The 24697-nt window shown below is 44.7% G+C and overlaps 1 protein-coding gene across 1 annotated transcript in view; it reads left to right on the forward strand.

Moving 5' to 3' along the window:
• The window catches only part of SPTBN1 (spectrin beta, non-erythrocytic 1), a 169884-nt gene that overhangs the window by 31518 nt on the left and 113669 nt on the right, over positions 1-24697 (forward strand). The window contains exon 2 of the mRNA XM_044289548.1: positions 8505-8689. Within this exon, the coding sequence (XP_044145483.1) occupies positions 8548-8689 (142 nt within the window). The 5' untranslated portion in view covers positions 8505-8547. The remainder of the gene's footprint in view (positions 1-8504; positions 8690-24697) is intronic.

Here is a 24697-nt window from a genome sequence, read left to right on the forward strand (position 1 = left end):
TTTTACTTTTGTATATGGTAAAGGAAATCTGTCAGCAGTTTCGACCAAGCTAAACTGCTGACAGCACTTGGTAAGGGCTGGGTAGACAAGACCAAACTTTTGTGGCATTATTACCCAGAGAAATTAAAATGAGTGTTTTATTTTTCGGCACTCTACTTCTTAAGTGTCCAGGAGGCGGACCTTCGCTGTGACATGCACTCTGCTCTTAGTGGTCTCCTGGTTGGATGCTACAGTTGTCACTAGGGGCAGAGGGGAGGGGCTGTGAAGTGGCTCAATGCAGAGAGCATTTCACTGTGAAGCTCCGCCTCCTGGGCACTTGCAGGAGCAGAATCTAGCAGACTAAAAGTTCATATTCTCGATATTCCTGGTGATAAAAGCTATGTTAGTCCTGCTCTCTTCAGACTCCGGGGAGAGCATGGTCAAAACTGCTGACAGACTCCCTTTAAATGTATACGTTGTACTTCATTTTAGGGTACGGCTACACGACAACATGCGTTGTGCAACAGCAAGTTGCAGAACAATCGCGTGACACAAAAGGGTGTGGCTACATGGCGACATTTCATATAATCTACTGTATTTCTATGATGTCACCATGAGACCTGCTACGACTGCAACGCAACAGTTTCAGAAATATCAGATTTTTTTTATTTTATTTGCAACTGTTGCAGCGACACTTTTGACATACATTACATGCAATGTTAGGTGACACATTTCGCAGAGTAGCTGTACCCTTACAGGGGTATGGAAATCGTATCGCCCGACGCCAGGGACATGCAGTTCTGGGCACCGGGCAGGTAGTTTGTTCAGTAGCTTAGCCCTGCTGCGGGCAAGTAGCAGGGCTGAGATGGCTTTGTTTACCGGAGCAGTGGACGAGGTAGATGGGCGAGCAGCGGTGACCTAGCAGTGGGCGTAGAGCGGTGACACAGCCGCGGTGACTAGTAGATTATCATGAGGGACAAGTAGTCCTTTGACAAGTGTTTTTTTTTTTAAATTTCCACACCCCTGCCTTTTACAGACGTGGACAAAATTGTTGGTACCCTTTGGTCAATGAAAGAAAAAGTCACAATGGTCACAGAAATAACTTTAATCTGACAAAAGTAATAATAAATTAAAATTCTATAAATGTTAACCAATGAAAGTCAGACATTGTTTTTCAACCATGCTTCAACAGAATTATGTAAAAAAATAAACTCATGAAACAGGCATGGACAAAAATGATGGTACCCCTAACTTAATATTTTGTTGCGCAACCTTTTGAGGCAATCACTGCAATCAAACGCTTCCTGTAACTGTCAATGAGACATCTGCACCTCTCAGCAGGTATTTTGGCCCACTCCTCATGAGCAAACTGCTCCAGTTGTGTCCGGTTTGAAGGGTGCCTTTTCCAGACTGCATGTTTCAGCTCCTTCCAAAGATGCTCAATAGGATTGAGGTCAGGGCTCATAGAAGGCCACTTTAGAATAGTCCAATTTTTTCCTCTTAGCCATTCTTGGGTGTTTTTAGCGGTGTGTTTTGGGTCATTGTCCTGTTGCAAGACCCATGACCTGCGACTGAGACCAAGCTTTCTGACACTGGCTAGTACATTTCTCTCTAGAATTCCTTGATAGTCTTGAGATTTCATTGTACCCTGCACAGATTCAAGACACCCTGTGCCAGACGCAGCAAAGCAGCCCCAGAACATAACAGAGCCTCCTCCATGTTTCACAGTAGGGACAGTGTTCTTTTCTTGATATGCTTCATTTTTTCGTCTGTGAACATACAGCTGATGTGCCTTGGCAAAAACTTCGATTTTTGTCTCATCTGTCCACAGGACATTCTCCCAGAAGCTTTGTGGCTTGTCAACATGTAGTTTGGCATATTCCAGTCTTGCTTTTTTATGATTCGTTTTCAACAATGGTGTCCTCCTTGGTCGTCTCCCATGTAGTCCACTTTGGCTCAAACAACGACGGATGGTGCGATCTGACACTGATGTTCCTTGAGCATGAAGTTCACCTTGAATCTCTTTAGAAGTCTTTCTAGGCTCTTTTGTTACCATTCGGATTATCCGTCTCTTAGATTTGTCATCAATTTTCCTCCTGCGGCCACGTCCAGGGAGGTTGGCTACAGTCCCATGGATCTTAAACTTATGAATAATATGTGCAACTGTACTCACAGGAACATCTAGTTGCTTGGAGATGGTCTTATAGCCTTTACCTTTAACATGCTTGTCTATAATTTTCTTTCTGATCTCTTGAGACAGCTCTTTCCTTTGCTTCCTCTGGTCCATGTCGAGTGTGGTACACACCATATCACCAAACAACACAGTGATTACCTGGAGCCATATATATAGGCCCAATGGCTGATTACAAGGTTGTAGACACCTGTGATGCTAATTAGTGGACACACCTTGAATTAACATGTCCCTTTGGTCACATTATGTTCTGTGTTTTCTAGGGGTACCATCATTTTTGTCCATGCCTGTTTCATGAGTTTATTTTTTTACATAATTCTGTTGAAGCATGGTTGAAAAACAATGTCTGACTTTCATTGGTTAACATTTATAGAATTTTAATTTATTATTACTTTTGTCAGATTAAAGTTATTTCTGTGACCATTGTGACTTTTTCTTTCATTGACCAAAGGGTACCAACAATTTTGTCCACGTCTGTATGTGGATGAAATTTGCAATATAGAGCAGGCTGACTTTTTGCTGGGTATCAAGCATTCGTCATTTTTTGGATTCTTTTTTTCCAGCCGTTGAATCGATCAGTTTTGCAGGGAGCTCACGCCCTCTGTTCCCCTGGGCCCGGTGCCTTGTGCGCATCTGTTCCTGTAGCCTGGATCAATAACCATTTCTTTCATCCTGGGTGGAGTAGATGATAATGGATGCTGTCCAGCATTTTGCATGGTCTGCTGAAAACTGCTTTAGTGGAAATATCACTGAAATATTCATTTTTCTTTTTTTTTTTTCCAAACCCGACCTGTAAATGTTTCCATAATTGGTTTCAGCTACAGCGCAGAATGGAAGAAGATAGTTTCCTTTATGCTATTGACGTTCAGCAGCTCCGATCAGTCACCTTTGACAGGAGACTGTAGTGTGTGGCGAGGTGTGCGGCTGCATGTGATTTGTATTGCTACCATTATTCCCAAAATCTGCAAGCCGTGGTAATGGAGTCTCTTGCAACTTTTTCTTTCTGCTTTATCCATCGGTGAACCCTGGACATCCATCTAACATCTTTTCAGATTTCCGAATGCAGCATAGGGCGTCTGCGGCTGTACGTCTGCATTATACAGATGCTAGGGAGCCATAAAATAAAGATTTGTGCCTTTTTATACAAGCTATAAAATTTGCCTTTCACTCAGTGTGACACGGACCACTACAGGCTTCGTAATAAAGGTGATTTGTCACCTCTCCTGACATGCCCGTTTTACTATGTCCTTGTATTCCCCATAAAACAACCATTCTGGAACATCTTTTCTTAGATTTGTGTTGTGAAGTTCCACTTTTATTCCTCTAAAAAATTTGTGAACAAATTGTCAGCTGGGTGTTTCCATTCCCGTTATCAGAATGTGTGGTCTTTTGTAGTCTAGCACTGGCAGTATTGATTGGACAGCGTCACGCTGTGGGACACACCCCGTGGTCATTTGTCAATTTATTCATGCAAAATCAAAATCTGCAGGTGCACCAATAAAACTGCAAAAGTGTACAAAAAAAAAGTTAAACCAAATGGAAAATCTGCATGTGGTTTTGCTGCGGTTTTCAACGCAAATGGAGCTTTTACAGAGCAGCACACTTACTGTATTTTGTGGACTATAAGACTCACTGGACAATAAGATGCACCTTAGTTTTAGATGGCGGAAAATAGAAAAATAAATATTTTCCAAACAAATGGTGTGCTAAAATAGTTATGGGGGCAGTAGCTGAAAACATTAGTGGGTGACAAACTGCAATAGGGGAATCTGTAGAGGACGCAATATTATGTGGGATCTATGGAGAATGCACTATTATGGGGAGATATGTGCAGGATGTACTATTTTGGGGATCTGTGCAGCATACACCTTTTTGAGGGATCTGTGCAGGATATACTATTATGGGGGATCTGTGGAGGACTGCTATGGGGAAATCCACGGAGGACGCAATGCTATAGGGGATCTATGGATGATGAACTCTTAAGAGTTTAGTTCATAGAGGAGACCCTTATGATTATCTGCCATACGGTGCCCCTCATGTCTACATACAGTTAAATTATACGGTAGCTGCTACCTCTTGAGCATTTAAAGTCGCTCACAGGCGCGTCCTGGCGGGACAGCTGAGGAAAGCCTACACACTCTCTGAACACCTGCCTGGTATGGTGCACACACGGGGGGCTTTTTACAGAGGGGCATCTTCAGGGCGACCGGCATCACTGTCATGTAAGGTAAAACTGTCATGAACTCTCCCCCTGCAGTATCTACCTACTGTGTATGCATTGCAGGCCGCTGTCATTAACCTATGCAAATTGACCCGACGAAGGGAGTGGTCTGCTCCTAAAATGCGCAGTTCCAATAAAGAAAAACGTCTTAGCAAGCTATCTATCTCCAAAATTTCGGCAACATTTTTTGGGGACAAAAAAGTGCGTCTTATAGTCAGGAAAATACGGTATTTAATATGCTTTTTGAAGTGTAACTGTCATTCTTTTTTTTTTGTGTGTAATGTGTAGGGGCAGTGATACTGACCATGTTTGTAATATACTTTTTAATTACTGAAATCGCACATTTCAATTAGAAAAATAGCTCTAAAGTGGCCCATTTTGAGCCTTAGCAATGCTCCTCTGTCTTCTGTTTACATAACTGGAGACTTGCTCAACACTGACTGTGTTATGTAATAATAAAAGAATGACAATTACACTTTAACTGTAAAAATTGCAGCTGTACCGAAAACTGCATGCATGTTTCTAATGCAATTCAAATTGTACCGTCTGAATACACCCTAATTGTTTCCTGTACATTTTTGAGAAATGGCCTTTTCCCATGGTATTTTACAAAAAATATGTAGCTGATGTTAGCCATTATGTAGTGGGAACACAGGGAGGCTTTGGAAAGTTGGTTTTAGGGAAGAGGATGCTTTTTTTTTTTTTTGGGGGGGGGGGGGGGGGGCGAGAGCAGGAATCCCCATGGCAGTGATGTACCCGGGAAGTTGGCTCTTGACACTGGAAATAATGGAGATCCTGTGCATAGCATTGTCTCCATGTGAATGTGTATATGTAGAAGGGGAGGACGGAGGTCTGTGACAAGTCCGTAAACAGGCTTTTAAATTTCCTAAGAGCTGTGTCACATTCGTGGAAGGCCATTTCCGAAGACTTACAATAAGATGTGACATTGTGCGAGCTGTAAATCTGTGACTCCTGTGCGTCCTGTGGCTGTAAATAAGAGGGGCTACAATTGCTGCTTTCTTGTGAGGGGCTTGGCAGAGAGACTAATGTGCTTTCCCAGAAGCCTTTGGGGTTGCGTTGGCACCGGCATAATAACAGGAGAGGGCTCTAGTATTCTTCATTTCATAGTTTAGTTCTGGATTTCTGTACATAAAATGGATGGGATTAATGTATCAGACGTCTGATACAGGAATACAATCAGCTGATATTTTATGGAAAAGTCTAGAAATGGACGGGCCATTTTACATATTACAAATGTTTTAATAACTATAGTTATGGAAGTATATCCTGAAGCGATTGTGTCTGGAAGGATTTGGTGCAGGTCCTAAAAATCTCAATGCAGTCCCGCAAACTGGAATTCAAATGATAGTTGTGCTGCTGCGTCCTTAATGAGGTAGAAAAATACTATGTCCCTCTGTGATATTCTGTTTTTCGCCAGGAACTGAACTTCTTCTATACAGCAAAATAAAAGTTTTAAAAGTCTTTCCTACCACTGTCCCTAGTGCCTGCTGACATCTCTCCCTGTATTAGTATGGCTAAATCCAAGATGGCTGTGGCTATTTATAGGGCTGTGACATCACAGGGCTGGCTGCTGATTGGCTGCATGAATGGCATTGTGGGTGATCCTTCATTCCCAGAGTTCCTTGCTCCATGTCCAAACACGTGCAGTAGCCATTTTAAGAAAAAATTTGATTCGTTACCAGTGCTCCAGACAAAAAAAAATTACCAGGAGCCATTGGCTCCTAAACTAAAAAAATTAGGAGCCAAATTAAATTTTTTAGTCGCCAAATTTAAAATGCATATAATTTAAAAAAAAAAGGACTTTGAGAAGATGAGACGCAGGTCACAGTAGTGAGCCAGCACTACATATAGGAGAAAACAGCACCACATAGCTCTCACATCCAGGGACATCTTCTGGGGGACAAGGTGACTAAAAATGGCGAATTGCGTGGTTTAGAGTTTTTTTTTTTTTCTTCCTGTTACGGCCTTCACCGAGCGGAAATATTTTTTTATATTTTAATAGCTCACACTTTTTGGGATGTGGCGATATGTAATATGTTAATTCTTTATTGTTTGTAAATTTTATATGTAAAACTGGGAAGGGGGCCATTTAAACTTTTAGTATTTTGGTGTTTTTTTTTGTTTAACTTTTTATTTAATAACCATTTCTTCCCTTAGGACTAGAACCTGGATCTTTCAGGGTGAATAGGATCTCACACATCTCCCTGCTGCCCTGTGCTCTGTGCACACAGCAGCAGGGAGCTGAACATGGCAGCCAGGGCTCCAGTAGCGTCCTGGCTGCCATGGTAGCCCCAGCAGTGTAATCTGCCACTGCCACCAATGGAGGGGACCCTGTGGCCACCATATAACAATGGGGGGGGGGGGGTGGACTTGTGGCCAGTGATAATGGGGGGGGCTTGTGGCCAGTGATAAGGGGGGGGGGGTGACTTGTGGTCAATGATAATGGGGGGGGGGGGGGGTGAGGCTTTGGGGGGGCGCACTGCATCACCAAGGACCTTTCGTGGGTCCAAAGAATATTAACTTATTAGTAGTAGGCTGCATAGAGCGGCGCCCAGGGATCGAAGTGCACTTACTATTAGTCCTGGGCGCCGCTCAGAGAGAGGGAGAAAATAAACAACTCTCTCTCTGCGCTGTGATTGGTCAGCGCTGCTGTCAGGGGGAAGGACAGACACTGGCGTCTCCTCCTCCTTGCTCTGAATGTTGAAATTACCGGGGGCCACAGCGGGTGAACTGAGCGGCGCCCAGGACTAATAGTAAGTGCACTTAGATCCCTGGGCGCCGCTCTATGCAGCCTGCTACTAATAAGTTAATATTCTTTGTACCCATGAAAGGTCCTCTTTAACTCCTGTCGGCAGCAGTATCACAGACCCGGCACCCGGCCTCAATAACAGGGCATGCGATCTGTGGCACCTGAGGGGTTAATTACCGCAGATCGCATGCCCTGTTATTGAGGCCGGGTGCCGGGTCTGTGATACCGCTGCCTATACTTATGTTTTACATTCATTGGTGGCGCAGTGGCGACAGCTCCTCCCCTCCTCCTCCCTGCAATCTCCCCATTGGTGGTAGTGGCGGCCGCGTCACAGTGGAGAGGGAGGGACTCCTTCCTTCTCCACTGACTGTGCTGTGCTACTGAAGAGAACTTGGGCTGCGCAGGATCGCGGCGGTACAGTCGCAAATGGCGACAAGACTAAAAAGTCTTGTCGCCATCTGCAAATTTTAAGGCGCATTGGCAACCGTTTTGGTCGCCATCTGGAGCCCTGGTTACCATGAAGTGTGAGGAAATTCGGATTCGGTGCAAATTGAATTTTTCCTGAAATTCGGATCGAATTCCACTTCATCAACTTCGATTCTCTAGTCACGACCACCCTGCCATCCAGCACTGGTGCCCGTGCTTGCAAACTATAGGAAAAAGTGCCGTCCTATGTGTGCTCCCGCAGTCCAGGCCACCAAAAAAGTCAGCACTTTTTACTGTATTGTGCGAGCATGACCACCGCTGGAGGATTGTAGGGTGGTCATAGCCATGGAATCGAGCAGTGTATAATGTGATGAAAAAATGAATCAAGCCAGCAAAGGAGGCAATATAGACAATCACAATACATTAGTAAGTGCCTTGTATTAACCTCGTCTACATGATAAATGCCATTTTCTGCAGTATGACGACCCCTTTTAAGAAAGTGGCTTTTTTTTTACAATGCAAAGCATCAAAGCAGATGAAGGCATCTAAGTGTCACATTTGAGACCTAATTACAGCGGCAGATACCCTGATATCTGTGCCTCTGCTGGGGGTCTCGTTGGGTTGTGTCCTTGGTAGTGGTACAAATGGCACTTTTCGGGCATAACTTGTGGGTATAATTCAATCACTACCAGAAAAATTGAATCTGGATGTCTTTGAAGTCCTCAGGTGAACGTAGATTTACATTGTTCCTCCTGTTACAGCCTCTCATTGTAAGCATGCTTGGATAATTGGGTATTTTTCATTATTATTGGGCGTCCACCGCCTTTACATGTAGTGGAACTGAAATGCTTCAGATGTCGGGGATTATCTGTGAGTTGTCCCATCCTGTAAGTTTGTCGCTTTTGCTTGCCTTTCAGATCTGAGTGAGCTGTAGCTGATGATAGGTTAAGGAGGTCCAGAATGACGGCTGTCCAGACTGACTATGACCACATTGAGATACAACAGCAGTACAGCGATGTCAACAATCGCTGGGACGACGAATGGGACAACGAGAACAGCTCGGCTAGACTCTTCGAGCGATCCCGCATCAAGGCATTAGCAGGTAGGTTCAGATGGCAGATGTTATACGTGTCCGTCAGGTCTGTGTTGGTTGGGCTATTAGATCTACTTATTCCTATGTCAAGTGTTCATTTCTTTCATGTAGAAGCCGAACGGATCAAAGCCTATCCTTTGGAACCCCTTTACTTAAAAGGGACTTGGTCTTATTGAACATACAATTCCATCTCTGCCAGCAGGAGCTGAGTGACAGCCTTCTGTGTACATATAGATAGCTGTCAATCATTGATAGACCGCCCACTGGACTCCTAAGCTCAGAACGAGCAGAATGACTTTCATACAAGTTGTACTGAATATTGTCTCGTAAAGCGATATGTTAATCTGCTCAGCTCCTCCTGCGCTATTACATTCTGCTCCCAGGCTGGATAGCGTATTCAATGTGACAAGTTCCCTTTAAGACACCCTTGGCAAAGACTTTCATGAATCTCACAGGACAGGATGCCATCTCATCCTTGGTAGTACATGTATGGCTTCTGTATCTGAGTCTAACACAACACATCATCAGTTGTCCTCGCACACGACTTCGTGTGAAAACTGTCTTTGTTGCCCAAAGAGGACCTGACACGTCTGTCTTAGTGACTACTTGCATCCTCGATGTAATAACAATTCTGGAGCATCTTTTCTTATGACTATCTGTGGTGTCATTCCCTTGTTATTCCTGCTAGAAGTTATAAATGAATTGCTAGCATTTTGCAATGAAGGTCCAGATGGGTGTTACCAGTTGGGTGGTGTGTGTGTGTGTGTGTGTGTGTGTGTCCTTACACAGTCTGATGCTATCCAATCAGTTCTTCCAATGTCAGACTGTGCAGGGACACAACCCCAACTGGTAACACCCAGCTGGACCTTCATTGCAATCTGCTAGCAATTAATTAATTCAACTTCTAGTAGGAATAATAAAAGAATGGCACAACATAGAGTAGATGCTCCAGAATTATTACACAGGGGATGTAAGTGGGTATTAAAACAAAGTCGATCCTTTGTTGTGAAAATTAAAGTTGATTTGGTTGTTGTCATATTTTGAGGTCCAGTCTGTGAATTCCCATTCTTGATATAGAATGTCTACAGGTAGAGGTACAACAACCAGACGTCCGGTCCAGACCAGATCTGCAGAATTTTCCTATTTAGTTACTCGGCCTAGGACCATGGAATAGTCCAGACCTTCTAGTGTCGCAAGTAATGGTCATCTCTCAGTTATGGCGCATCTTATGGGTATGCCACCTCTAGAAAACACGTTATCATTACAGTACCCGACCTACAGGCTGCAGGCCTGTGATTTGGCTGGCATGGTTTGCCGCCCACTGTTCTTCGCCTGCAAATTTTCAATCAAAGTAAATAAATGAACAGAAAAGAATAACTGAAATGCGGCTGTTTTTCTGCATTTCTAAACTGTGCACAGTTTACCATTCACTGGATTTTTGCTTTAGCAGATATACAGCCACATATCTCTAACCACAAGTTCACATGATTGAAACCCATGTAACACGCAGTTGTTTGTCAAGGTCAGAGGCGGCCATCTGTAGTTAACCCCCGGAGGGCCGAGTGGTTTGACTGGATGTGCCGTATCTAGCAGTACTTTACATAATTCTCCACCCTCCACTATTAAAGGTTTGGACTTTGGAATAGAGGGTTTCAAGGCTGGAAGAAGCACTGTGCTAATCTCTAGATATAGATGTCGCTGAATATATGTGATGTTACACGTGTAAAGCAGTTTTAATATTAAAATTCATAAGGCAAAATGTAAGACAACACAGAATACTGGGTTAAAGGGGTTGTCCTGGCTACAGATCTTGATAGATATCAATATCAGAGGGGCAATGACATCGAACACTCCCACCATGTAGCGGTTTCAGGCAGCCGTGGCACCAGAAACTGTACTGTATATGGAGCTGCCATGGCGGGGTACTGCAGCTCAGCAAGTATTCAAGTCAACTGCAGTACGCTAGTGCCAGAAACTGCACAGTGGGCGGAGCCTTCTGCGCCCACTCCGTACACAGTACAGTTTTCAGTGCCGTGGGTGTATGGACCCCACCAATCTGATATTGGAAGCCTATCCTTAGGATAGGTCATCAATATCTGTAGGCAGGGCAACCCTTTGAAAAGGTTGTGCAGTGGTGAGATGTTGATGACTGATCCCCAGGATAGGTCATCAGTATCGGATCGGCGGGGTTCCGACTCTCGGCACCCCCGACTGATCAGATGTTTGAAGGGGTAGCGGCGCTCGTGCGTGGCGACAGTGTAATTACAACTGCTTATCCTATTCAAGCGATTGGGGCAAGCAGCTGTAATTACACTGTGCCACCACTGCAAAGGAGATGGCGCGCTGGTAATTTTGAAGCAGATGCAGCGCTTGCACAAGATCTGCTACCCCTTCAGATCGGGGGTTTCTACTCCTAGCACCCCCGCTTATCAGCTGTTTGATCTGATATTGATGACCTCTGCTGAGGATAGGTCATCAGTATTGTAGCACTGCACAACCCTTTTAGGCATGAAGCAATGATGACAAATGGCATCATAGGGACAAATAGGTTCCCCTTAAAGGGAACCTGTCACCGAGATTTTGTGTATAGAGCTGAGGACATGGGTTGCTAGATGGCCGCTAGCACATCCGCAATACCCAGTCCCCATAGCTCTGTGTGCTTTTATTGTGTAAAAAAAAAAAACTAATTTGATACATATGCAAATTATCCTGAGATGAGTCCTGTCCCTGACTCGTCTCAGGGACACGACTCATCTCGGGTTAATTTGCATATGTATCAAATACCCAGAGCTATGGGGACTGGGTATTGCGGATGTGTTAGCGGCCATCTAGCAACCCATGTCCTCGGCTTTATACACAAAATCCCGGTGACAGGTTCCCTTTAACTATCCCTTGACGGCATATGTTGAGGGTAAGAAGGGTCAGGCAGTTGGATTGCACCAGGCCCAATCCTTTTGTTCTCAAGGCAGGTAAATTTCCACTAGACGTGTCTGGCAGCAGCTTCCTCCTCTTTTCCTATTGTGAACACCTGCATGCTCGGCTCAGTGTGTATGGGGCAGTTGGGAGAAACAGCATGCACAGTTCAGTTATTAAAGCCACTGGCCACAGCAGGTAACAGACTGCGCAGGAGATGTGCGTCTGTGTGAGATTTCCACCGTCCTCGTGCTGACGTCACCGAGGCCAGAAGGTGGAGGAGAGCAGTGGGGTTCCCTTCTGATGGACGCGGCACCAGCAACGATGAGTACAGTCCCTTGAGCTCTTTTCTGCTCATTAGCATAATTATAAAATGTGTTTTTCAGAGATTGGAAAAGATTGATTAGCACATAAAGGTATACCTGTAAATGACAATAGGAGAGCTGCACTGCCATCCAAACGGTTACAAACGGTCCTTGTTGGTGACGGACTCCCTTTTAGCTTCTACTAGTTGGCTTCTGTTGGATCCTACTTCAAAGGGCTTGTCCCATCACTAGGATATGCCATCAGTGTCAGGTAGGTGCTGGTCCCACCTCTAGCACTCGCTCCTGTTTCCAGAATGGGGTGCCCGAAGTAAAGGGAGTTGCAAGTCATGCATGTGTGGTGTAGGGTGGTCAGGATACCAAAATTTTGATTTCATTTCAATACCATAAAAAAGTTTTACAATAATCAATACCATGCGGAAAAAATAAAACCCCAACAAAGCCATGTGCATTCCACATTTTATGGAACGTCCGACCCATAACAGTGACAAAAAGAGGCGAACTGCGTTTTTTTTTTTTTTTCTGTTACGCGGTAGCGCAGCCTAGTATCGAAAAATAGTAAATCCCGGTACCGTATCGATCCAGGTGCAAAAGGATTGATTGGGTATCGAAAGTTCGATACCTGGTGCAACCCTTGTGTGGTGTGCTCTACTTTCACCTCAGGGGCTCTTTTCTGGAGATAGGTGCAGGTCCCACCTCTAGGACCCGCTCCTATCGTAGAAGTATGCCATACATTTCACAGATGCGACAAACCCTGTACAGTAGGATCTAACAGAAGTCTAAGCAGAGGCTCGAGATGAAAAGGACACCGTGACCATGCACATTAAATAGCTGCCAGCCCAGGGCTTATTTAGCTTATAAATGCTACATTCTCACATTCGCCGAGCATGCATGTGTTCTCGAAGATAAGTAAGCATGCGCGGTGCGCTCTCCATCACCCTGTTCTGGAGAAAGGACCCACAGAAACTTTTTTGGGCATATACCTATCAGTGCCCAGATGGAAATACCCTTTAACCCCTAAATATATAGATACAGCAGTAAGACGTTTCTGGTGTGGCTACCTCTATAACACAAGGTGTCCCCACAAAGTGACAAGGACAACTCCCTGTAAAATTCAATATCCCTGATAGATATTTGATACGTAGGGGTTTTCCACCCACCTCCCTTGGGCAGAACACATGTTAGAAATAATTTAGAGAGAAGTTTATGAAGAAGTAGACTTCTCCGTCTGTTGCAGCCTGCGCCTCCCGCCTCCCCTGTATCATTAGTCATATGTGAGGAAGTATGAGATTATGTCACACTCCCAGCCTCACGCCCTAATGGCACAATCTGTAAATGATTCTCCACATCCCAGGCTAAATTGCTGCATTTCTGACCTTGAAGCAGAATTTCTCGGTGCTGTGGGATATATTGCACTTACGAGAACGACCCCTACATTACAAGCTTCCAGCATACATTGCGCATGAGCTAGCCAAAAGCTATCTGCCGATCCTCCCGTATGTATGCCTACCTGGCTCGACTGGGCATGCACATGTGGTGATGACCCTTCCAGACAGCTATGGCAGCAGCTTTTCTCCCCAGACCAAAAGGATCGGGCAGTTGAAATCCAGGTGCAGGGTAATCACAGCTTCCATCTCCCATTCATGTGAATTGGACAAAAAGCTGTAATGAGGCTGCACCACTGCTACAATGTATAGTAAGCAGGTAAACGAAGAGGGAGCAGTGCTTGCACAAGCCCTGGAGCCCCTCCAAACAGCTGGTCAGCATGGATGCCATGAGTCAGGCCCCCCACTGATCTGATATCCTGAGGAAAAGTAATTGCCATTATTAAACCATAGTACCCCTTTAAGTAAGGATAGCGCAGAACACATCTGTATTTACATTAGCATGTGCTGATCTTGTGGGAGGCAGTGACTTGTCGAGGATCTTCATGTGACTGTCATGATGAAGTGAAAGTTTAAAGATCTCACTTCAATTTCCATATAATGTTCATGACATGTCTAATGAAGATGCACGGTAATCCTGTTGTTTTTTTTTTTTTTTTTTTAAGACTTGGTGAACTATAGACCCCATTCATGTCCATGTGATAACCAAATATGGAGCTATAAGCCGTCCTATCTGGAAATTTATAACCTATATCGATAGGATATGCCATAAATGTCTGAGGTCCTACCTCTGGGATCCACTCCTATCTGATGAACGCGCTGCGCATGAGCGAAACCCTGCTATTCACTGCCACTGTATGGGACTTCAAAAAACAGCAGAGCCAGTTAGGCTCTTTTCTGGAGTCCTGTAGCAGTGAATGTAGAAAGCCATGTATGTGCGTCTTGCTGTCCATTCACATTTGAATGGATTTAAGATCTGCAGCATGTTAATTTATACAGAAGATTTCTCTTGCGGATTTCACCATTTCTAATGGCGAGGGTGAAGTCTGCCGTTCCCCCCCCCCCCCCCCTTCCCAACAAAAACTGCATGTAATCCGTGCAGTTTTTTGTGTTTCTTTGTGTGGCTGAAATGCATCAAAAAGCGCAGCAGATTTTTCACTTGTGAACTTACCCTAGTTTCTGCCAGGTTCTGTTCCTGAGAGTGCCCAGGAGGCAGATTTTCTTTGTGAAGTACTCTCTGTAATAAGCAGCCTTATAGCCCCTCCCCTCTCTGCTCTAAGTGACAGCTGCAGCATCCAACCAGATCACTACAGCTGTCCCACAGAGGAGAGGGTATGTGAAGCAGCTCATTGCAGAGAGCAGACAACACTGTGAAGCCCCGCCCTGGGCACTTGCAGGAGCAGAATCTGGCAGGATAAAACTTTATATTTGTGCTGCTCCTTATAATAGAAGCTTCACAAAAGGTATGTTTGTACTGCTCTCCCCAGCCCCTACCTAATGCTGTCAGCAGTTTAGCATAGTCAAAACTACTGTCAGAATCTCTTTAACTTGGTATGATTTATATGTGAGTTAGAGGGGTTATTCAATTCTAAAAATTAGAGACCGACCGATATAGATTTTTCTTTAGAGCAGATACCTATAACCTGGGAACTTTCAGGCCGATAACCGATAATGATATTCCCTATTCACCATAATAGAGCTCTATTAGGGTGAAAAGGATTTTACACTGTCCCTGCTGCCCTGTGCATAGTACACACAGCAGCAGGGAGATTACCATGGCAGGCAGGGCTTCAGTAGCGTCCTGGCTGCCAATCTAACCGATCTGAGCCCCGCAATTACACTGCTGGGGCTCCGATCAGAACTACCACCAATTGAATTACTTGGGTGGGGGGGGACACACGACCCTGTGGCCACTGCCACCAATGACTTTAATAATACTTGGGGGGGGGGGGGAGAGGGTGCGCGGGTGCGCACTGCACCACCAATAGTAATTAACCTTTAATACACATACAGGAGGCGGGTACAGCCGGCACCCACCTCCTGTATTTGTATTAAAGGTTAATTATCATTGGTGGCGCAGTAGCTAGGCACCTGCTATGCTGGCTCCTTGACTCTGGGGAGGACACTCAGCTGAGACAGCGCAGCGGTAAACCCTCCCCTGTCCCTCCTCCTGCTTTAATATTAGCCAGACATTCATTGGTGGCAGTGGTGCGGGCAGCTTTAGAGCCCGGTAATTTTATTGGGCTCTGCGGTGGCTGCGTCATAGGAGGGAGGGATTCCCTCCCTCCTTCTCCACCGACTCTGGCCACTGAACATGGCAGCAAGTGCCATGTTTTCTCATAAGCGAGCAGCACTGGACGCATTATCGGCAAGGTTAGATGCCGAAACCGATAACTTTGAATATCGGCCGATAATATTCGGTAAATCTGATAATCGGTCGATCCCTACTAAAAATGCCCTTAAGGGGCCCTCCTAAAGATCATACTTACCTGGCACCTGCGTCACTCTGACTCCCTGTGTGGCCGCCACTGCTACTTCCCATTGCCGGATGTTTTGATCAATGCGGCGGGGGAGAAGCAGTGGTGGCCGTGCAGGAATCCGGAGTGACCTAGGGAGCAGGGTAAGTATGATCTATAGGAGGGGCCTGGGCATTGCGGGGGGCATTTTTAGAATTGGATAAGCCCTTTGAAGTCAAATAGCTTTAAAAATGGTGTTTGAACTGAATGACTTCTTTATGAAGGACTGCTTCCCCTATTTTCCCATAAATATTGGTAAAGCGGGCATGGTCTGCTAACTTTCTGTTTAGAACTGTGGAGGTAAACCATGCCAGGTGGTGCACCCTAGGATGTATCACTGGACGTGTACGATATGCCTCAGCAAGGGTGTGTGCATGAGGAGCATATGGCACACCACCTGGCATAGCTGATGGTTGGTACCAAGTCTCATGACTTTACCATGGCAGCCTCTCTGATATATTATCCGAAATTTTCCAAACATTTTTGTACCCTTTATGCAGTAGTGTAGGAAGTTGCATTGAGGTTCCCATGTGCTGACAGTTTATAAAGGCTCGAGCTGCTTTAATTACAGTTAATTGCGGGTGTGGGGGTGTATTTCTGTGCAGCCTGATCGTCACCATTATTGCTGCATGATGTCATTCATGTTTCCTCTCCATTAGCAGCTGTTGCTGGTGGGGATTGAGGCGTTGAATCACCTCTCCTCTGAGGAATGCTGTCGTTTTGTGCGAGACCGTCCATTCTTGAGGTCTGGCATTTAGATTAATGTTGTAGGACTGCTCGTTAATTGTAATTTAGCCCGTTGCAGTTCTGGCTGTTACAAACCAGCTCGCTTGTTTATGTTGGAAGTAGCCACGCATTAGGCTAAAGCCCCGATGGATAAAATGATGTAGCTCTTGGTCTAAGAACCATTTTGACATCTATTCTCCCAGCAATAAGAACCCAGAACGTTAGGCACCAGGTATGAACACGACCTACCTGCTAGTGAACTTATTGTGTATTGCCATTTAAAAAACAATAATTAATAAAATTAGAATGCGATTGCAAATTTTTCAATGTGTTTTTTTTTTTTTTTTTCTTTTTCTTTAAATTTTTGGGTGTATTTTGTGTTTGATTTTAGGTTGCCGAGTTTCAGGAGAAAACCAGACAAACCCTGGGATCAACCTGAAAAAAAGAACTGAGCATTTCTTACGTGACAGACCCTGGGCCACCGCTCTAGTTCTCTTGACCGCCACTGCAGTCAGCTAAACGAAGGCTTAAGTCACGTTTGACAACTGATGACCATTGCAGCCAATCACTGGCCTTGTCAGATGCACTGCTTAGAGCAGTGGTTGGCTGCATCGGTCACAGGTTGTCTGCATGACGTCACCGCTACAGCCAAGTAAATAGAGCCCGGCCAGAAGGACCGGAGTGGAGGTGTGGAATCTGTCAGAAGAATTATCTACCTACCTGTTCTTTATTCCAGGCAGATTCCAGGGGTTGTCAGGTCTCCTCCTGAAACTGGACTGCCCCCTTAAAGGGGTTTTCTGGTTTTCAAAAGGCCAACTCTTCATACCCATCTGTCATTGTTTCCATTGCTGTGCACATCACGGCTCCATACCTTGAGTGTTATAATGTGTCTGGTGTTAGAGCTCGGTTCCATTGATTTTGAAAAGTGTGAACTGTAATACATGGCTCTATCTATCTATGGAGCCTCTATGGATGCTGAGAGTCCACCAGTCTGTGATGGTCTATCATAAAGAACCAGAAAAACACTTTAAACAAAAATATTAACAACTTTTTACTAAGTTTCTAGTTTTCTCTTACTACGTATGTCACGCATGTTCACTCTGAATTGAGTACATTAGCAAATGTTTGTTCAGCAATTATTTCACATTGAATTGAAAACTGGTTCCAGCATTGAATTGTGTGAAGACAGGAAAATGTTTTCATGTTTGACTGTCCTTGTCATAGGGATTTATGTGCACATGGACATCTCCGCTACATCTGCATGACTCTACACATCCCCTATTTTGACTCAAAGTGAATGTGTTATCAGAAAACGACCTGTTTAAATCCTGTTTTTATGTTTAACATATCTTCAATTTTTTTTTTATATTTTTAGTTTTCCATGTCAACATCTATATTAAAGGGGTATTTCCATCTCGGACAATGGGGCATATCGCTAGGATATGCCCCCATTGTCTGATGGGTGCGGGTCCCGCACCCACAACAAGAACGGAGCGGGGAGCGCTGTGGCTGGAGGACTCCGGATTTCCCGTGTTCCATCCACCACCAAGGGCTGCTCCCATAGAAGTAAATAGGAGTGCACTGCGCACGCGTGGCCCCTGCTCCCATTCATTTCTATGGGGCAGATGGAAAATAGCAGAGCCAGCTCTCGGCTTTATTCGGCGGCCCTATAGAAATTAATGAAGGGCGGCTGCGCATGCGCATTGTGCCCTCCATTCATTTCCCTGGTCTGTTCTTATTGTAGGTGCGGGTCCCAGAGGTGGGACCCGCACCTATCAGACGTTCTAGCGATATGCTTCTATTGTCTGAGATGGCAAAACCCCTTTAAGTCTTTTTTTTTTTTTTTTTTTTTTATAATATCTTTTAGGGTTTTACATCATTACAACCTACACAAAGAATAAGAACAATAGGTCATACTTTGGTCTATTAAGGCTTCTTTCACGCTTGCATTTTTGCCTAATCCGACAAAACCGCTTCTGCAAAAACGCTTCAATTTCTGATAATACAACCGTTTGCATCCGTTATGAATATATCCGGTTGTATTATCTTTAACATAGCCAAGACAGATCCGTCGGAATACCACTGACAGTCAATGGGGGACGGACCCGTTTTCTATTGTCGGAGAAAGCGGATCCATCTCCATTGACTTGCATTGTGTGTCATGCCGGGTCCGTTTTGCTCCACATCCCATGCTGGTCAGAAAACTGGAGCTTGCTGCGGTTTGCTCTCCGGTATGGGAACGCAACCAAACAAAATGGAATGCATTCTGGTGCACTCCATTCTGTACAGTTCACCAAGCAGATCCGTTATCCTAATTTTTGTTGCCCCTTGGCAAAATCTTGGAATCACAGCTCAATCTGTGTTCACATGCCCATTATTCACATAGCCGTTTTTAATGGGCGGAAACAAGCAAACGCCCATTTAGGCGCGTTCCCGCTGAAGTCTATGGGCAGAAACGTGCGACAATACGCCCCAAAGAAGCTCCTGTACTTCTTGGGGCGTAGGGCGTTTTACAGCGCTGTAAAACGCTCAGGTGAGAACCATGCCCATAGGGAAACATTGGTTTTTGCATGTTGAGCGTTTTACAGCGCGTAGGAACACGTTGTAAAACGCTCAGGTGTGAACCCAGCCTTAGAGATGATCCAGCATAAATACCAGCTGAAACCTGGCATTTATGTCAGAAAGCGTCCGGAGGTGACCTGTTGAATCTGGCAATACAGGATCCGGTGAACACTGGAGATGTGAATGCAGCCTTAGATTTATGGGTGAGCCCTTATTTCACTTGCCGCTCCATAGACTTCTAGGTCTCAGGAACGCCTTAGTACCTGATGATCAAAAGTCTTGCATGACAACCATGGGGGTTTTACAGAGATGCATACACAAAAATAAAAGTTTAAAATTGGATTAAATAAAAAATAAATAAATAAAAATGCTCATTATATCTGCTCCTTTGATGTGAAACCTCACCCGGTGTCTACGCTTAGATGGAATTATTGCCATTTTGCCTGCTGTCATTACGAAGCGAAATTATATGGGACTGGGCAATTATGTTATGTTATTTTTTTGGCAGAAAATCAACTACAGCTTAAATACATTTCGAAGTACATATGTTGTATGGATTATCAGCTGTCCCCGCGCACATCCCGTTCAAATATTTTTATCTAGAGATTTCATTTTAACAAAAGAAAGACAAATGTCTTCTTATCTCAGCGACCGCTCTCCGGGGCAGAATCCGGTACTTTTGTTGCACTCCCTTAGGTGGAGGAAATGTGAGTGGGTGGCTTCTGAAGTCTTGTTTCACATGTTCCCCATTCATAAGTTGAAGGGGGCAGTTTCCGTAATGTGGCCCATCTTATTATTGGAGTGTTTCCTCCAGTCGTCATTCACATGGTTGTCAGAAGCCCCCAGAGATAAACAGGATGTCTTCCCGGCCGCTCCCTGAGCGTAGTAATGCTCATTGTCTTCAGGGAAGATATTTCAAGAGTGTCTGTTATATAGATTTTCTCTATTCTTAGCTCCTTTTGACGTAGTAGTCTTTGATTGGTTAAAAATGGGCATCACTAACGAATCTATTCGAAAATGGCTTTAAAATGAAATTTGAAGAGTAGCCTCCCAGGCCTTGTTCAGGTTAAGGATTTGACGTAGATGTTGCTGCATGTTTTTAATCTGTGTCCAATCCAGGGAGAATCCACATTCATTAGGGCAGATTTTCTAATAGTGGTTAGACAAATTTACTATTTTGGCGTGTGGACCTTTATAAATTTGGAGTATCATAAATACGGCTCCAAATTTACCTTAGAATTCTGCCTGGCACCAAGAAATTTGTCTGGGAGACCAAAAAAATTGTACAATGTTTAGGCCACCTATAAGTTGGAAAGGTGTGCCAATTTTGGCACACGGAGGTGCATTAAAGCCACACTCCTTTCCCTGTGAAACCACAGAACTTTCCTGTGAATTGACCCCCGCCATCCTGAAGTGTGTAAATCAGTAAATATGATTCCATAGTGAATCTGCCACATTGTGTGTGATGGGATTTTGTAATCCCATCCACAAGCACCAGAAAACAAAAAAAGGTACAGATTTCAGATTTTTATTCACGCCCATAAAAAAAACCTACTATATCAGTTATCATGCCTACCTAGTTTAGCCAATTCTACACAGAAAGAAATGACAGCTTGGCCTCATTGAATGGGGCTAATCCTCATGCTGATCCATGACGTATCAAACTGCATATCTGTGGCAGAAATAAGAGTGTCTACAGTAGATCCTCTGGTAAACGCATGTCTGACTTGCCTATAGCAAATTAGGTGTGGGTAAACATATTCTTTAAAATGCACGAAGCACCTAGTCAGTTGCTCCTCAGCAGACAGGCAATAGATTATAATTCTCTCAGCTGCTCCTTAGCAACAGACTAAAGTACCTGTGGTGAACTCTTCAAATGTGAACCTGCTCTAGGCTGAGATTCCTTTTGTAATTACTGTATTTTTCGCTTTACAAGACGCACCCGATGATAAGACGCACCCCAGATTTTAGAGTAGGAAAATAAGAAAAAATAATAATTTTCATTAGACCTCATATCAGCCCACTCAGAGCCTTATCAGACTTCAGATTAGCCCATCAGACTTCAGATTAGCCCATCAGGCCTCAGATTAGCCCATCAGTACCCCCAATCAGGCCTCAGATTAGCCCATCAGTACCCCCAATCAGGCCTCAGATTAGCCCATCAGTACCCCCAATCAGGCCTCAGATTAGCCCATCAGTACCCCCAATCAGGCCTCAGATTAGCCCATCAGTACCCCCAATCAGGCCTCAGATTAGCCCATCAGTACCCCCAATCAGACTAAAATAAAAAAAATAATCTCACCTGTCCTGCGCCGCGGCTCCTCTTCAGCTGTCGCGCTCCCATGTTCCCAGCCTGCGCTGCACTGTCACATGACTGCATGCAGCGTCAGGTCATAGTGCGCGCACTACATCCTGACTCTGTAAGGGGTCAGGACAGTGCAGCACAGGCTGGGAAGATGGGAGCGCGACAGCTGAAGAGGAGCCGCGGCGCAGACCAGGGAGAGTATTGCTTGCGGTGCTTCGCTCCCCACTCCTAATACATACTAGTGAGCGCTTCTATAATGGAAGCGCTCACTAGTATTCGTTTCATGAGACGCACAGACATTTTTCCCCCCTGTCTTATAAAGCGAAAAATACAGTGTATGCCATTATAAGCATTTACTAACAAAGTGGAATGTTGCAGGAGCCACTGACAGGCTTGTAAATTGCATGTCATAAATCTCAGCAAAATTGGCTCGCCCATTTTAAAGGTTTTTTTTAAAACATTGATTGCCCATCTTTAGGACAGGCCGTCTGCATTTGATCAGTTGAAGTCTACACTGGAATGGAGATGAACTACACTTCACAATGGCTCCTCTATTAATGCAGTTTTTTCGTGCAGGTAATTGCTAGTGGTCTTGAGTGTCTGACCCCTTCCAGTCAGACATTGACAGCTTTAAAGACAGGCCATCGATGTTTTAGTGCCTATAAAAGTGGTTTTCATGTACATAGATATCCTCAGCATAGGGTCCGACACGTGGCACACCCAAAGATCATCTTTTTTGGGCAACCAGCTCCATAAACTATACAATGGACGGACGCTCTGTCCACTTTGTAGTTCCCGACACTGCCCTACTACAGCTCAGCTCCCATTCCCTTGAATAGGAGCTGAGCTGCAGTACCCCTGCACGACCACTACACAGTGTAGGGAAGCTTTTTGCTTCTGGGACATCCACTGTATAGTTTCCAGCACCAGTCTCTGCCCGACACAGCTCATCAGTTGGGGTGCGGGTTGTCGTACCTCCACCAATCTGATATTGATGTCCTATACCAGGCGATCAATATCTAAGTACCAGATGACCAGATTGAGTGCATCTAGTGCAGCGGTACTGTACATTAGAGGCATAAATGAGAGCACAACGGAAAGGAAGTCATTAGTATGGATCAATCTATAGTAAGGAAGCGGGCTGTAATACATGGATCTTTCCCAGGTTCACGAGGGCAGCGCTCAGACAGATTTCATTCAGGTTTCTGATTGCTAATGGAAAAGCTAATATTTGCTCTTGGTTGAAACAGTAGATTCAGACAGGAAAAAAATGTACAGAATTTTTCCCAGGTATCAGTCATTGGGTGCAGGTGTATCCGCACTTCTGGACAGTACATTCCACGATTAAAGAGGTTGTGCGGGACTAGAAAAAATGGCTGATTTCTTCCTGGAACAGCACGACACACATGTCTATGGGTTGTGTGGCGTTGCAGTTCAGCTCCATTGAAGTGAGTGGGGCTAAGCTACAGTACCACACACAACCTGTGGACAGTTGATCACTTTCACATTTCAATCTTTTTACTAGATGTGTCGGGAGTATTCCCTGACTTACTCGAAACTTAAGGAAAGCTCCGTCATATGCCACGGAGCCACTGTATATCCATACCTGTGACAAATCTCTTCCATTGACTCCAGTGTTTAGAAGAAAAAAAAAATGCATACCGCATAAAAACGTAATTTTTTTGGTATTGATCTACCGTATACCAGCCTGACAGAGGCTAAAAGGGTGAATGGCGGCTTGATTGGCATATTCGCTTGGAACTTTTCTGATAATTAGCCAAACATAAACATAGAACGTGATGTGAACATAGCCTTAGGTTACTTTCACACTTGCGTTAGAAGATTCCGGCAGGCAGTTCCTTCGCCGGAACTGTCTGCCTGGATCCAGAAATCCGTATGCAAACGGATAGCATTTGTTTCCGGATGCGGATCAGTCTTACAAATACATTGAAATACCGGATCCATCTCTCTGGTGTCATCCGGAAAAATGGATCCAGTATTTATTTTCTTCACAGAATTAAAGGTCTGCGCATGCACAGACTGAGAAACTGGATCCGGTTTTCCAAAACACTTGGTACTGCATCTGGCATTAATACATTTCAATGGAAATTAATGCTGGATCCGGCATTCTGGCAAGTGTTCCGGAATTTTGGCCGGAGAAAATACCGCAGCATGCTGCAGTATTTTATCCGGCCAAATGCCGTAAGAGGGACTGAACTGAAGACATCCTAATGCATACTGAACTGATTGCTTTCCATTCAGAATGCATTAGGATAAAACGGAAGCATTTTTTTCCGGTATTGAGCCCCTGTGACAGAACTCGATACCAGAAAACTTTTGTGCTAGTGTGAAAGTACCCTTACATAGGCATACTAGAACTCCCCCTTCCCCACTCACTATAATTTAAAAGGATTTTGACCGATACAAACTTAATTATTAAAGGGCTAGAATGGCGTCGATCAGGGATCCCCAACTTGTGGCCCTCCAGCTGTTGCAAAACTATAACTCCCAACATGACCTGATCAATGTAGGCTGCCTGGACATGCTGGGAGTTGTAGTTTTGCAACAGCTGGCGGGCCGCAGGTTGAGCATCACTGGCATAGATACTCCCTATTCCTTCTCTGCCCCATGCCCTTTTGGTGTCTAGTTCCTGGAACAACGCCACACCTGTCGCTGTGTAGCCCCAGCCTTAATGATTATGTAAGTTAGGTGCACCAAGGGATGAGCCTGAGATTGTTGGTGCACCTTAGGTCCTCCACTGTGTATCACTTGATGGACTTATGTCTTTTTTCAACCGTATTAACGATGTAACTTGTTGCACAACTTCTGGTTGATTGACAAAGCCTGGCCTAGTAGTCCTGGGCCTACGCTGTAGATCTATTGGCACATGCGCTGTCCATCTACTTCTCCAGCAGTGCAGATCACTCCCGCCCTTGCACCAGTGACCTTATCCTCCACCTGGAAGAGGAGACGCTTGAAATTGTTTGGCGAAGACGTCCACTTCGACAGGAAGGATTGTGACTTCTGCCTAGTGTCTCCTCTTCCAGGTGGTGGATTACTTCATTGGCGCATGTGCCAGTGATTAATACCTAGCGGAGGAGCTAAGGTGCACTGAGGGTCTTGGTGTACTGAACACCTGGTTTGCATAATCAATGAAAGTCGAATTCCTCATGAATTTGACAGAGTTGCCTTAACAGCGGTTTGCTTTTACTCAGTGGGATCAAACCCACCAGATATTGTCTGGTTTATTAGGGTTGATTCTGTGGGTAGACGCCAGATAAATTATT

The sequence above is a fragment of the Bufo gargarizans genome, chromosome 4 (genome assembly GCF_014858855.1).
Source record: "Bufo gargarizans isolate SCDJY-AF-19 chromosome 4, ASM1485885v1, whole genome shotgun sequence".
Lineage (NCBI taxonomy): Eukaryota > Metazoa > Chordata > Amphibia > Anura > Bufonidae > Bufo > Bufo gargarizans.